At 43.4% G+C, this 15,014-nt stretch overlaps 1 protein-coding gene across 1 annotated transcript in view; it reads left to right on the top strand.

The window, feature by feature from the left end:
- Nucleotides 1-331: 331 nt before the first annotated feature.
- The window catches only part of LOC310986446 (NACHT, LRR and PYD domains-containing protein 3-like), a 39,768-nt gene continuing 25,085 nt past the window's right edge, over nt 332-15,014 (top strand). The window contains 3 exon segments of the mRNA XM_083972354.1: nt 332-368; nt 2,623-2,742; nt 2,872-2,985. Of these exon segments, the coding sequence (XP_083828480.1) occupies nt 2,672-2,742; nt 2,872-2,985 (185 nt within the window). The 5' untranslated portion in view covers nt 332-368; nt 2,623-2,671.

Here is a 15,014-nt window from a genome sequence, read left to right as displayed (position 1 = left end):
ACTTACTTCTGCTTTAACTGTAGAATCTAATCGTATCGTTCTTACACTGTATGGAATCAATTGGTATCAAATCGGTCTGTAATAAAAGGATATAGTTTTTGAATCGAATTGTAACCTGTGTATCTAGATGCATATTGAATCGTTTATCACAGAGAGATGTGCAACCCTAGGAAATACAAACATGTTCTTCTGACAAGCGGCATTTCATATATATATTAAACCTTTATGGTTCAGTGGTAGAAATAAACAGCAGTAAAAACACCAGTCTCTCCACCCAGATCATGTCCCTCCCCTCCCCCACTTCCTGTTTAAAGTTTACTTTCACTTTGACCCAGCGGTTGTGTCGCAGTTTATTTCCTCGTGTGAAGGTAAGGTGAACAGTCTGAATGTTTTCCTCTTTAACACCTGTCGTTACCTCAGTTCTCTGTCCTTCAACTTGTCGTTGTGTTGTTGTTGTTGTGTTATTATAATGTGACTGTAGCTGAGTCAGAGCTGTAACTGTAAAGTCTGGACCGACAGAACCGTGTCCTCCATGTTGTGTGGATGTTGTGGGTAGAAGAGCTGGAATAAGAGCAGAAGCAGAGTCAGTGGATGGTCAGTAGTTGAACACAGAGTGGTTCTTTGTGTGCAGCTGGAGGCAGCTTTTACCGCCTGAATGGAGGAGGTGGAGATGAGCCGCTGCTCTCCTGCTGTCTGACAGCCGCTGGAGAACAGCTGGGACTCTGTCTGTGGTGAGTGGTCTGTCATTAGATTTACACTACAGGACTGATGTGGACTCAGTGTGGCGGGCTGAGGGGCTCACAGGGTTTTTAAGCTCTAGATGATGTTCAGAAAGACAGTGAACACCACAGAGGCTCCTGCTTCAACAGCTACTACTGTCTATTGATCAATACTGTTACAGCCTATCATCAGTTTTCTGGAGTATTTCCTTGTTGTGCTACTTCCTGCTTGTACTGCAGCTGAGTTGAGGCCCAGTTGTTGTGTGTGTAATAATCAGCTGTAGCTTGTTTGATCCAGTGGTTTTCTACAGGGACGCTGTCCACACAGAGACTGTGTCACATCAACTCAGTGAATACCTGTCAAGTATCCCGTTTTGGCCGGGAAAGTCCCGTATTTTACCCCTCTTTCCCGCCGTCCTCCCGTATTAGTGTTTTCCCGTAAATCTCCCATATTTTAACCCGCGTTATTAAAAAATAATAATACCCCGGGCCAGTCCCGGCGGCACCCCGGACTGGACGCTGCTATTTCATTTGGGTTTTGGTTTTTACCTCGGAGTGGCCAACTCTCTATTAATCCTATCTTGGTTAGCGACGATGAGCGTGCTCGTCGTCACTATGTGCGAGCACACAGCCCAAAGCTACATCACCGCAGCACTGACAGGTCCTGCTCATCAAGCCTGTAACTGGTCGACCCGCGGTTGTTGAAAAAAAAAAAAAAAAAAAAAGACTCGTCTCGAACCAGCGCGTCCACACCGGTCGAGTTGTGTCGTCCATGCTCACTTAACCCAAAAGAACAGCTAGGCAGCCCAGTCCAGAGAGCAACAGAGAGGGACAGAGAGGGACAGCAGAGTAACAGGTGTGTCTCTGACTGTGTCTGTAGCCTACCTGCTGTAAAAGACAGGGTCATTCTATAATCATAGAAGGCTGAAAATCTCAGGACATATCTGCTCCAGTTATTCAGCAGTATAAAGCTGAAGCATGTGTGGGCCTTCTGTCATATAGATATCTGACAGTAGCTCCAGCTATCAAAATACAGATGAGAATAGGGCAGAAGTTGTGGAAGAAGACAGTGTGGCCTGAAAGAGCTTCATGGTGAAGCAGAGGAAAGGGGGCCTTGAAAGGCCGGTCCAGGCCAAAAGATTTATAAAATGAGTTTTGTTTTGTTTTGCCCACCAGCCACAACTCCACACTAAACCAGTTCTGAGTTCACTTTCATACACTTCAGCCATTCTTGCAGTTACAATGATAGGAACCTCAGTCAGTACTGAATCTGCTTTAAAAGAAAAAAAAAACTGAAGCAATGTTGTCTTTTCCCTCTGTTTCTCCTCAGAGTACACCAGAATGCCTCATTTATGTGTTAGAGAGAAAAAGAAAAAAAAAAACATTATTGTTGTTGTGACTATTGGGGTCAGGCACACCTGGATTAATCAGTTTGTCCAATAATGGCAGACAGGAAACAAAGGAGCTGGCTGAAGTTCAGGAAGTAGTGCATCTGTGCATAAAGCCAGTGATTTTAGCTTTCTTGTCTTAAAATGTCAGGGATACTGCAGCTTGGTTGGGGTGGCAGCACTGTTCGCGGCGGGTGCTGGAAAATTTCCCTTATTTTCAAATCCAAAACTTGACAGGTATGACTCAGTGGATCTCAGTCCTTGTGTGTGTCAGTGGATGGAAACAGTGGTCCATGGATCATGTTGCTGGGCTGCAGCTTCATGACGCCATCTAGTGGACTGATAGTAGAAGTACAGCAGCTGATGGCAGCTTCCTCTTCCTCACTGCTGTGTGACTGCATTCAACTGACACTGATATGAAGCAGAGGAGAAGAGCCAATCAGTGGAGGAGCAGCTGGAGACATGATGGACATGTGAGCTGCTGTGCAGATGAATGATGTGTGTTTCCTCTGCAGGTGAAGCTACAAAGTGTGTGTGAGCTGATGTGGATGTGAGCTCAGCAGCATGGATCAGTGTGAGGACAGAGAGGAGGGAGCCCCTCCCTCTAAAACCAAGAGCCAGACCACAGGTCAAAGGTCAGAGTTTAAAACAGTCAGAAAGACTTTTCTCTCTAAAAGTCAGTTGTTGTGTTTATTAAAAGATTGAAGATGTTTTTCATAATTTTTCTCCAACCTGTAAATTTATCAGTTGTGTTGTTGTTTCAGGATGCAGCAGCAGAGACCAGACTCTCCTGAACCCAGCTGTCTGTCTTTAAAGAGCGACCGGTCAACAGGAAGGGACATTAACTTTAAAGGAGGATGTGGATCAGCTGATCAGATGTAAGACAAAACTACATGTCTAAGCTTTTGAGTTTCTGTTGAACATTCTTCCAGTTCCTGTGGAGTCAAATGTCAATGATTCTCCATAAAATCAGATTTATAACTCAGACACATTGTCCAGCTGCAGTAAAGAGTCCCTGCCTGAACATCCACATGTTAAAGGACAAGTGCCATTATTTACAACCTGGACCTTATTTCTGGCATAAAATACGGTTGTTTACTCATCCATGTAACTTTGGTGTCATTAGGAGTCCTTTGGACGATGTTTAGATCCATTCGAGAGTTGCTTATATCCATATTGTGGGAGTGATTGGGGCACAGGAAATGCAGCTTCTAAATTACACATTATCTGCTGTGAAACTCGTTCTGTTATCGTCATCAGGGATCTGTAGAAATCTGACAAATATTCAGCCACGTTGCACAAAACTAGCAGTAGCAAATTCCAGGTAAACAAGCCGACTGTCGCAGAGTTGAATTGCTTTATTAACAATTATATATAGAACAGTATTATTCAGCCAGGGGTATTAGTTATAAAAGTGATGTACACATAGCAGAGGAGCCAATTTAATTTGTATAGCCAATTTTTACAGTTTGTCTCAAAGGGCTTTACATGGCATCACAACAACATCCTCTGCCCATAAACCCTCACATCCACTGAGGAAAAACTCCCAGGAAAACCCTTTTAACAGGGAAAAATTGGAGAAACCTCAGGGTGAGCAACAGAGCCCTCCTCTGTTGCTCACCCTGAGGTTTCTCCAATTTCCAATCCCTCACCCAGGACGGACAGACGTGCAGTACACGTATACAGACAAGAAAACAGTTTATAACACAGAATATGGAAAACATAGAGAATAGTAGGTCAACCTACAGACCCCGGATGACGACAAAAGGGAAACTCCAGACTCAAAGGGGAATCATAACAAATATTGGTGAAATGAACGAGTTTTGTGGCAGATAATGTGTTATTTAGAGGCTCCATTTTGGTGCCCTGATCACTCCCACTATATGGATATACGCGGCTCTCGAATGGATCTGAATATCATCCGAAGGACTCCTAATGACACCAAAGTTATATTGGTGAGTAAACAACCCTATTTTATGCCAGAAATAAGGTCCAGGTTGTAGAAAACAACACTTGTCCTTTAATATTCAGAGATGCTCACAGTGCAGCAGTAGCAACAGGAAATGTGTCAGAACCATCTACTTAAAATAGTTAAAAGTCAGTTCTTGTGTTTATTAAAAGATTGAAATAAATTTGCAAATTTTGTTTCAGGATCCAGCAGCAGAGACCAGAATCTCCTGAACCCAGCTGTCTGTCTTTAAAGAGCGAATGTTCAACGGGCCGGTTAATTTACTTTAAAGGAGGAGGTGGATCAGCTGATCAGATGTAAGCTGTAACTGACAGTCAGACTCAGGTTATTGTAGAAAAGAACGAGTTTGTACGACGTGTTGTTGGACCAGGTCTGAAACCAAAGTGTCTCTGTCTGTTGTGAACGTCCTCAGGGGACATATAAAGTCCATCTTGTATTATCTCTCTGTCCTGATGTTGACTTGACACTGATTCCTCCATAGAGTGGACCAGGAGAGCTCAGAGGTTCCCAGTGGTCAGTCTGCCCAGCAGCATCAAACACACCTGGACTCCATATTTATGGTGAGGACATGTCCAACAGCTGCTGTTACATCTGTTGTGTTCACCATCATCTCCATGCTGCACTTTGACACCAGTGGATTGTCAGTCTGTCCAACATGGATCTGATGTTTGTTTCCATGGTTTTAGTTTGATGCTGTCACTCATAGAGTTTCTGTTCCAGCTGCATTCAGGAACACCTGCAGCAGTTTGTGGACGTAAACTCAAATCTGTCCTGAAGAAGAAGTTCCAGTGTGTGTTTGAGGGGATCTCTAAAGCAGGAAACCCAACCCTTCTGAACCAGATCTACACAGAGCTCTACATCACAGAGGGAGGGGCTGGAGGGGTCAATGATGAACATGAGGTCAGACAGATTGAAACAGCGTCCAGGAAACCAGACAGACCAGAAACAACCATCAGACAAGAAGACATCTTTAAAGCCCCACCTGGAAGAGACCGACCAATCAGAAGAGTGATGACAAAGGGAGTGGCTGGCATTGGGAAAACAGTCTTAACACAGAAGTTCACTCTGGACTGGGCTGAAGACAAAGACAACCAGGACATACACTTCACATTTCCCTTCACCTTCAGACAGCTGAATGTGCTGAAAGAGAAAAAGTTTAGCTTGGTGGGACTTGTTCATCACTTCTTCTCTGAAACCAAAGAAGCAGGAATCTGCAGGTTTGATCAGTTCCAGGTCGTCTTCATCTTTGACGGTCTGGACGAGTGTCGACTTCCTCTGGACTTCCACAACACTGAGATCCTGACTGATGTGACAGAGTCCACCTCAGTCAACGTGCTGCTGACCAACCTCATCAGGGGGAACCTGCTTCCTTCTGCTCGCCTCTGGATAACCACACGACCTGCAGCAGCCAATCAGATACCTCCTCAGTGTGTTGACATGGTGACAGAGGTCAGAGGGTTCACTGACCCACAGAAGGAGGAGTACTTCAGGAAGAGGTTCAGAGATGAGCAGCAGGCCAGAGAGATCATCTCCCACATCAAGACATCACGAAGCCTCCACATCATGTGCCACATCCCAGTCTTCTGCTGGATCACTGCTGGAGTTCTGGAGGAGCTGTTGAAGACCAGAGAGGGAGGAGAGCTGCCCAAGACCCTGACTGAGATGTACATCCACTTCCTGGTGGTTCATCTAAAACTGAAGAAGGCCAAGTATGATGGAGGAGCTGAGACAGATCCACACTGGAGTCCAGAGAGCAGGAAGATGATTGAGTCTCTGGGAAAACTGGCTTTTGAGCAGCTGCAGAAAGGAAACCTGATCTTCTATGAATCAGACCTGACAGAGTGTGGCATCGATATCAGAGCAGCCTCAGTGTACTCAGGAGTGTTCACACAGATCTTTAAAGAGGAGAGAGGCCTGTACCAGGACAAGGTGTTCTGCTTCGTCCATCTGAGTGTTCAGGAGTTTCTGGCTGCTCTTCATGTCCATCTGACCTTCATCAACTCTGGACTCAACCTGATGTCACAACAACAAACAACCTCCTGGTTGTCTCATGTCTTTGGAGGCAAACCTGAATTGACACCTTTCTACCAGAGCGCTGTGGACGAGGCCTTACAGAGTCCAAATGGACACCTGGACTTGTTGCTCCGCTTCCTTCTGGGTCTTTCACTGGAGACCAATCAGAATATCCTACAAGGTCTGATGACACAGACAGGAAGTGACTCACGGTCCAATCAGAAAACAGTTCAGTACATCAAGAAGAAGATTGAAGAGACTCCCTCTGCAGAGAAAAGCATCAACCTGTTCCACTGTCTGAATGAACTGAATGATCGTTCTCTAGTGGAGGAGATCGAACAGTCCCTGAGATCAGGACGTCTCTCCACAGATAAACTGTCTCCTGCTCAATGGTCAGCTCTGGTCTTCATCTTACTGTCATCAGGAGTAGATCTGGACGTGTTTGACCTGAAGAAATACTCTGCTTCAGAGGAGGCTCTTCTGAGGCTGCTGCCAGTGGTCAAAGCCTCCAACAAAGCTCTGTAAGTGTAGAGATAGTTGGATTTATTCATCATTATATAATAACACTTCTGTCTTTTCAACAGGACAGATAATAAATTCCTTTCTTCTTTAATTCCTCATGATCATCTCTTCAGACTGAGCGGCTGTAACCTCTCAGAGAGAAGCTGTGAAGCTCTGTCCTCAGTCCTCAGCTCCCAGTCCTCTAGTCTGAGACACCTGGACCTGAGTAACAACAACCTGCAGGACTCAGGAGTGAAGCTGCTGTCTGGTGGACTGGAGAGTCCACACTGTAGACTGGAGACTCTCAGGTGAGGATCCATCCAGCTGTTTATCTGATGCCACTTGAACACAGCAGCAGGTGTTGACAGAGGGTTCCTGTGTGTTGTTGTGTGTGTTCAGTCTGTCAGGATGTCTGGTCACAGAGGAAGGCTGTGCTTCTCTGGCCTCAGCTCTGAGCTCCAACCCCTCCCATCTGAGAGAGCTGGACCTGAGCTACAACTATCCAGGAGCCTCAGGAGTGAAGCTGCTGTCTGCTGGACTGGAGGATCCAGACTGGAGACTGGACTCTCTCAGGTATGGAGAGGCTGCTGCAGCCACACACACTGTCTGATAGAGGAGGAGGAGCTGGAACATTTTCTATGGCCACCTTCACACACTGAACATCAAATCCCATCACTCAGACCATATCCAGAGGTTGTGTAGGCCACAGTGAAGCTCCGCCCACTCCACTGACGTCCTCTGTCTCAGTCTGACTCGTCCCAACACAGTTTATACTGAAGCCCAAAATCTCAGAGTGTTTCAAACATGAGCTGTGCAGCTTTCATCAGTCACAGTGATGAACTACTGGGATCAGGAGTTTCTCCTCATGATGACTTCAGTGTCTCATCATGACTCACTGTGTCATATTCAGGAGAAGAGATGTCAGTGATGAAAGCAGCTGTTGGCAGAGACACTGTGTCATATTCAGGAGAAGAGATGTCAGTGATGAAAGCAGCTGTTGGCAGAGACACTGTGTCATATTCAGGAGAAGAGATGTCAGTGATGAAAGCAGCTGTTGGCAGCTGTGCTCTGAGTCTCTCCAGATGTTTGGATCAGACTTTATTTCTGAGTGTTTGACCTGAACAGTCCCAGAGACTGTAGACACCTGTTGAGTGTGGACACACTAATAACAACACAGCAACAAGAATCAAAGCATGTCCACTGCTCAGAGACATTCGTCTCCCAGCGTCTCCAACCAAGGAGGAAATAAGAGACAGAAACCAGGCGGCACCATCAGGTCTCTGTCTGGTCAGATATTGATGATCAATAATCAGCTCAGTCTCTCTGAGATCCTGGTCTTGTCCTGATGAGATGTGTTGTTGTGTTGAGGAGACAGTCAATCACAGTGTGACATCCAGATGTCCTCACTGTCCAGAGGCCTGGAGCTGTCAATCAGAAGACAGTGAGTGTAGTGAACAGTGTAATAATCAGTGTTTGTGGCTGAATGTGTGTGTGATCAAACAGCTGTTTTCAGACTGACTCCAGATCAGATGAAGCCAGAGAGTGTCTCCTTAATGAAAGTCTCCACAAACAAACAAACAAACAAACAAACAAACAGAACATCAGTTATTTCACACTTCCCAGAAAGAATAAAACAAGGATTATTTTCCCAGGCCTCAGCGTACAGAGCTGTTTAAATGTTTGATGGAGGTGGGTACAAAAGAGAATTTAAAAGAAGGAGAACAGAGTCATTGATCATGAGATCCTGATCCGTCCTGTCACTGTGATCAGATGGTTTCTATTAGAGCTCCTTCATCCACTCACTGCTGCTGTGGCTCCTGTGGAAACCTGCTCACAGCCTCATTCTTCAGCTTCCTGTGGAGTTTTCTTCAAACAAACACAAGTTGTCTTCACACTCAGTGTTTCTCACTAAATTCACTGGGTCTCATTCATGAAACGCTTGTAAATCTGTGTTATGCACATAACAGCTCATGCGGATTCATTCATGAACGGTGCGGGAAACTCAGATTTGATCGTAAGCACGTGTGTAAGATGATGAATGCCAACCCATCGTAAATTAACAGCATGCCCCCGGTGATCAGCAATTAGCATAGATCTCCACTCATGAATAGCCATATAAGGAGATCCTGACCACCATATAAGGCAGGGGTGGGCAATTATTTTTTTCCAGAGGGCCACACTGACTCCGATAAAGTGAGTGAAGGGCCATACGATTCGAAATCAAATTGAAACATCAAATATTTATTGCTGAATTATATATAATTATATATTAGCCTATATAACTACATATATTTGGTGGAAATGATTGCATTACAATAGGCTGACAGCCCACAATCCATGTAATCGCATTTTCAACTTATATCCATCACAGATCACTGAAGAAACATGCTGTATTATGATATAAATATGGACTCAAGGCAGATTGTTTTATCAAAACTTACTGACCATAAATGACTGCACCAATTAATAATGTTCACAGACACCTGAATATTATAATTAAGCACTCAGATCCTTTTCAGTTCTGATTCAGTGAGACTGTTCTATTTGTGTGTAGATAACCTTTTATTTATGAAGAAACACAATACTCCTTTGCTGCTGCCTAACAGCACCAACATGAAAAAAAAGAGTGATTTGATTACAAGCGTAGCCATTGGTGGATGGAGAAATCTCGTCAGAAAACCCAGCGATCTCATAAAATACTCTTTTAATCACAGTTTGCTAAACCTTAGTGTTTGGGAAATAATAATTAGGTGCTGCGATGTTGCTTTATAACCGTCAGCAGTTATGATTCGGCTGACAGAGGTCAGGTCCCGGTCCCGCGGTCTAGGCTACCGCTGACAGGACGCACGGTCAGAAACTCCGCTGTGGAGAAAACCTGTGATAAAACAGTGTGTGTGTGAGAGCCATGTAATGTCCATGTGTGCATGCTGACAGAGAAGGTGCTGCTCTGACCCCCCTCCTCCTTTCAGGGTGCAGCCTGCTGGAGTCCCATGGTTGACACCAGGTCTGAGGAAGTGTAAGTCTGTTTTTACTTTGAGCAGCACATTCAACCATCTTCACACTGTCACATCACTGACCTCATGAGTCTTCATCAAACTGTCAATAACTGATCACATGATCAATAACTGCAGCTGTGTCTTGTTCTCTCCATCAGATTCCTGTCCACTCACAATCGACACAAACACAGTGCACACAAAGATCAAACTGTCTGACAACAACAGGAAGGCAACAGGTGTGGAGGAGGATCAGTCATATCCTGATCATCCAGACAGATTTAACTACTGGCCTCAGCTGCTGTGTTCAACTGGTCTGACTGGTCGCTGCTACTGGGAGGTCGAGTGGAGAGGAAACGTTGTTATATCAGTGAGTTACAGAGGAATCAGCAGGAAAGGAGCCAGTAGAGACTGTAGGTTTGGACTGAACGATCAGTCCTGGAGTCTGTTCTGCTCTGACGGTGGTTACTACGTCAGGCACAATAACAGTCAGACACCTATCACCTCCTCCTCCTCCTCCTCCTCCTCCTCCTCCTCCTCCTCCTCCTCCTCCTCCTCCTCCTCCTCCTCCTCCTCTGTCTCTAACAGGGTAGCAGTGTATGTGGACTGTCCTGCTGGCTCTCTGTCCTTCTACAGAGTCTCCTCTGACTCACTGATCCACCTCTACACCTTCAACACCACCTTCACTCAACCTCTCTATCCCGGGTTTGGACTCTGCTATCCTGGTTCCTGGTTGAGTCTGTGTTGAGTGAAGCAGAGTCTCCTCCTGTCACAGAAACCTTCTCACTGTTGAACAGACAGTTCAGTCTCTACATGTCTGTCTCTGTCTCTCACTCACGTTTTCACATTCATGGATTAAATCAGTTGTGAGCTGCTCACAGCTAAACACACACAACAAGAAACACAACTGGAAACAAACATCATGTTGTACGGACGCTGAATAGAATTAATTACATGTGATTTCTTTTTCTTTGTGTTTTCACTGAATCAAATTAAACAATGTGAATCAGTTTTATATGTGATGTGCATTTCCTGCTGATGTAGAGCAGCACAAAAACCATCAGCTACTAATCTAATGATGTTTCTGTTACCATGACGCTGATTCCATTATTAAACTGTATTCATCTCTGTCCTGTAAATAATCTGATGTGAAATAAATAAAAATTGTAATGTAAAAAAGAATCAGTAAATAAATTAATTACAGTAATAAACAAACATTTACATTTGGATTTTTTTTAGATACATTTCCTGGCAAATTTTTATTTATTTATTTATTCCTCAAGTTTTGACTAAAATGTCTCTCCATAGGTGTCGACATCTTAAGGTCTTAAGTTTTTTTTTTTCGTACCCGTCATCCGACAAAAAACGTTACACACAGGCTTCTTGCACACTGAGTCCGTTGTGTTTTATTCGCATGCGTTTTTATTTTGTGTTCCAAATTCCGGAGAGGGAGACAAAAATCATCACGCATTGATGCACTTTGTGGTTCTCTCACTTGTCGATTAATGAAAGAGAGAAATGAAAATATTGTGTCCATCCTGAGAGGAGCCAGTAGAGGATCTGCTGCTTGTAAACGAGCAGCAGGACTATCATGATCACTTCAACACTTTATTATAGGATGTCAATGTTCCAGTTTGATAGATATTGATCATTAGCTCACACATTAAACAGAAGACGATCAATTTCCATGATCCTGAACAGCGGCTGTCACATGCACACACACACACACACACACACACACACACACACACACACACACACACACACACACACACACACACACACACACACACACACACACACACAGACATCCACTCAGCGGTGACCCCCCCCTCTCTCTCCCTCTCTCTCTTTTCACGGATGTGAAAAACGCATTAAATTGAACCTGTTCCAAAAAACAACTTTAATGAAAAAGTTTGGGACTCGTTGTGTAAACATGATCGACACAACATGAGGTAGAATTTATTTTTTGACGTGCTGCAATTTTGGACGAAAAAAAAACAACTCAGTGTGTAAAGGCCTTATTCTGAAATGATTCACTGCTGCCAATGCGCCTCATGGCCTCTAAAGGTGCAGACTGTGAAATAATCTCTAAAACCCTTGTGTACTCACATCAGACTGTAAACACTGATTCTGATTTAAAAACCTAAAGTTGGAGAAACAACTAATCCAGAGGGAGGATGAGTGTCTCTGCTGTTGTGTGCAGTTTCTCTGCTTTGCTCACACTAATTGACAACAACACATTGTCAAACTAACCTGTTGTTCCTGTGTCTTCTACCTCTGCTACTCGTTGCTTATTGCTGCTTCTCTGTTCTCCTGTAGTCAACCTAATCTTCTGATGTGCTGGTCTACATGATCATTAATGCATACAGGGATTAATAAAGTATTCTTTGACTTTTTGAGATGGTTTCAACTAAAAAACTGAACTAAATAAATGAGAAGCTGAATGTGAAAAGGAGAAGAAGCTCAGAAAGAGGCAGGAGAGTTACTGTACCTGGGATTGTTCTTTTAGGAGCTGAAATGCACCTTTAAAGACCTGGAAAACAGAGACCAGGTTTAGAACTCATCATCTGGATCACCATGGTGACGGCACTGGGCAGCTCCTCACTGTCATTGATGCTTAATAATACAGGAAATATAGAAGTATAGAAGTGTCAGCAGACCAACTGTGTGAATATACATGTCAACATAAAGAGGTCAGAAAGTAAAGGCTCTCGTACTCATTTCATCTGACCAGTTGTAGTCCGTTACATACAATATTCACCTGCTAGATCCACAGAAGACGTTAGCTCGGCCCAGAGGCATGATGGGAGTTCCACTACTGCCATATTCAGTGGGCCACATAACACGGAGGTCACCCCGAAAGTCCCGAGCTTTTTCAGTGAATGTGACAGTTGTTGTAATAAAACCTCTTGTAATCTCTGACATGGACGCTGCTCTGCAACAGACTCTACTGTGCATCATTAATAGTAGTGAATAGTGAACTCACCTCTCTCTGCTGCTCTGGTGGCTCCTTACATCCTTTGTTGCAGCCGTGTGGCTCGCTGACAATGTCACTTCTCTGTCGTCACGGCGATATATGATACTAGTTGTCATAGTGATTGATTGCAGATGATGGGCTGGCTCCTACCTTAACCCATAAGCTTCTCCTGTAACTACTATACTCATGTAGTCTGTAGGTTCCAGTTGTTATGGTTCTTCAACAGTGGACTGACTGTGTTCCCAGTCATGTTGCTCAGACTAGAGCCAGAAACCAGTCCACTCTGAAACACAGTGAAGTGAGCCTGCAGTCCAGCCTGCTCATGTCACCTTCTACCTGAACACACCACTTTCATATGAGTCTTCATTCATGTTCATGCCCTGACCCCTTGTGGTTGTTAGGTGGCACTGCGTTACATTGATAAGAATATGAACAGGTGAGTGTTAAATGTTCACTGTTTCAGGTCTGAGTCTCATCAGGTAATCCATCATTTATTATCATTTAAAAACATCAGTCTGTGATTTACTTTAAAACCAAAAGAGAGTAAGAGATTTCTGGTGTCACAATCAAGAAATTATTAAATAATTTTAAATGATGCCTCCTTGATTTTTATCATTATTTACTTTCAATCCAGAAATCTAATTAATCTGGATGTATCGGATTTGTAATTCTAAACCAAAGACTAGAAACAAGATCATGCAACCAATTGGTTTTTTGTTTCTTAACTAAATGAGAGTAACTAATTCTTTTTTTTAATCCAGTTTTGAGTTTTGTTTTGCTACTTAATCCTTTAATTTCTCATTTGACAGAGAGAGTAGCTAGGTACACAGATAAGTGTCAAAAAGTCCAAATAAAAGACACTGACCAAAAAAGCAGCGTTTTATAAGCGATTTATAAGTTCTTTGCTTTAGAAAAAAGAATGATTGATCATGTGATGATACCCAGACCTTCAGTAACTCATCAGCTGTGTAGCCGACCATCTTGGTAGCTTAATAAACGTAATACTAATAGATGAATCCTCAGAGTTGTGTATGAGTGCTGGTGGATGTGACTGTCTCTGACCTTTGTGTAGAGTCTGTGTGAACGCTGCCTGAATCCCTGTAGATCAGCTGTGACACATGGGAAGATGTGCTGGCTGATGAATCCAGGTGGACAGCATGTGATGTAGCAGCAGCAGCTGTGATGAGCCTCTCGTACCGATAACAGTAGCTGTCATAAAGATAGGCGGGGTCAACCCTGATTTCGTCAGAGCATGTTTTGGCAGTAAACAACACAAACCAGCTAGTCACTTGTGAGACTCTTATTTTACACTTAGAAAGACAATACACCTCTGTCATGACTCTTCATGGAGCTCACAGGTCGTCAGCATCCATGAAGCAGAAGCTACTGAAGAAAAACTGCAGTCAGACCATGGTGAAGCACACTGATGTTTGTATTCAAGGTTGTTCATTCACACCATTCACACACACACACACACACACACACACACACACACACACACACACACACACACACACACACACACACACACACACACACACAACTTGTACTTCCATTGAAGCTACCAAAAGCTTATTGAGGGAGCCTGGATACATACAACACAAAACAATACAGCATATACAAAACTAACAATACACATGAAACATTAACAGTACGCACACACACACACACACACACACACACAAACACAACAATACAACAATAAAGCACATAAAAAACTAACAATACATTAAACATTAACGGACATTAGACAACATGGAGCCCTTGCGTACCAACAGGAGCTTTTTCAAAACATGTAAATATGAAAACAGATGGCAATCAAATTTACATTCAATTCACTATGGTTCAGATGCTCAATGGTTGCAGCTTATATGTATAAACTAAGTGATTTCATTTTTTCCGTTGTTTCCAGAAGCTGACCTCCTGATTTTAACAGGAATTTAATTTACTTTTCTTTAAAGCCTTTTTTTAATCGAGCACTGTTAAAGCTAAAGGACAGATAATTGAAACATTCAACTGTATTCCACATTAAGAGGAGCACTTACATCACTGTGACATGAGGAGTAGCAGTAGCAGTAGTAGTAGCTGACTAATTGAGCTAGCAAGCTAACTTTGCCATCACTGTCAACAGCTACTTTCAAACACTTTCTTGTCATCAAATCGACCAACATTTTACTACTTAAAACTCAAAACATACCTTGTACCCGTCACAAGAGAAGCTTAATTATGAGAGTCAAATCTGATGACTGTCCTCCTTTGTCTGAGGCCCGCGAAACTCAAAACAAGACAAAGGGCTGCATCACCTACCCGGAGAACTTCAAAATAAAAGGTCCGTATTGGACAAATCACTTAAATGAAGCGGTTACTATTTAAAATTAAGTGAATAGAAAAATAATCATGAAATAAATCAAAGGGAATTCAATTCAATTCAATACTTTATTTTGGACACAG

This window comes from Trachurus trachurus, assembly GCF_905171665.1.
Source record: "Trachurus trachurus genome assembly, chromosome: 5".
Classification (NCBI taxonomy): Eukaryota; Metazoa; Chordata; class Actinopteri; order Carangiformes; family Carangidae; genus Trachurus; species Trachurus trachurus.
Note: the sequence above shows the minus strand (reverse complement) of the source record. Positions and strands in the feature narration are given on the sequence as shown.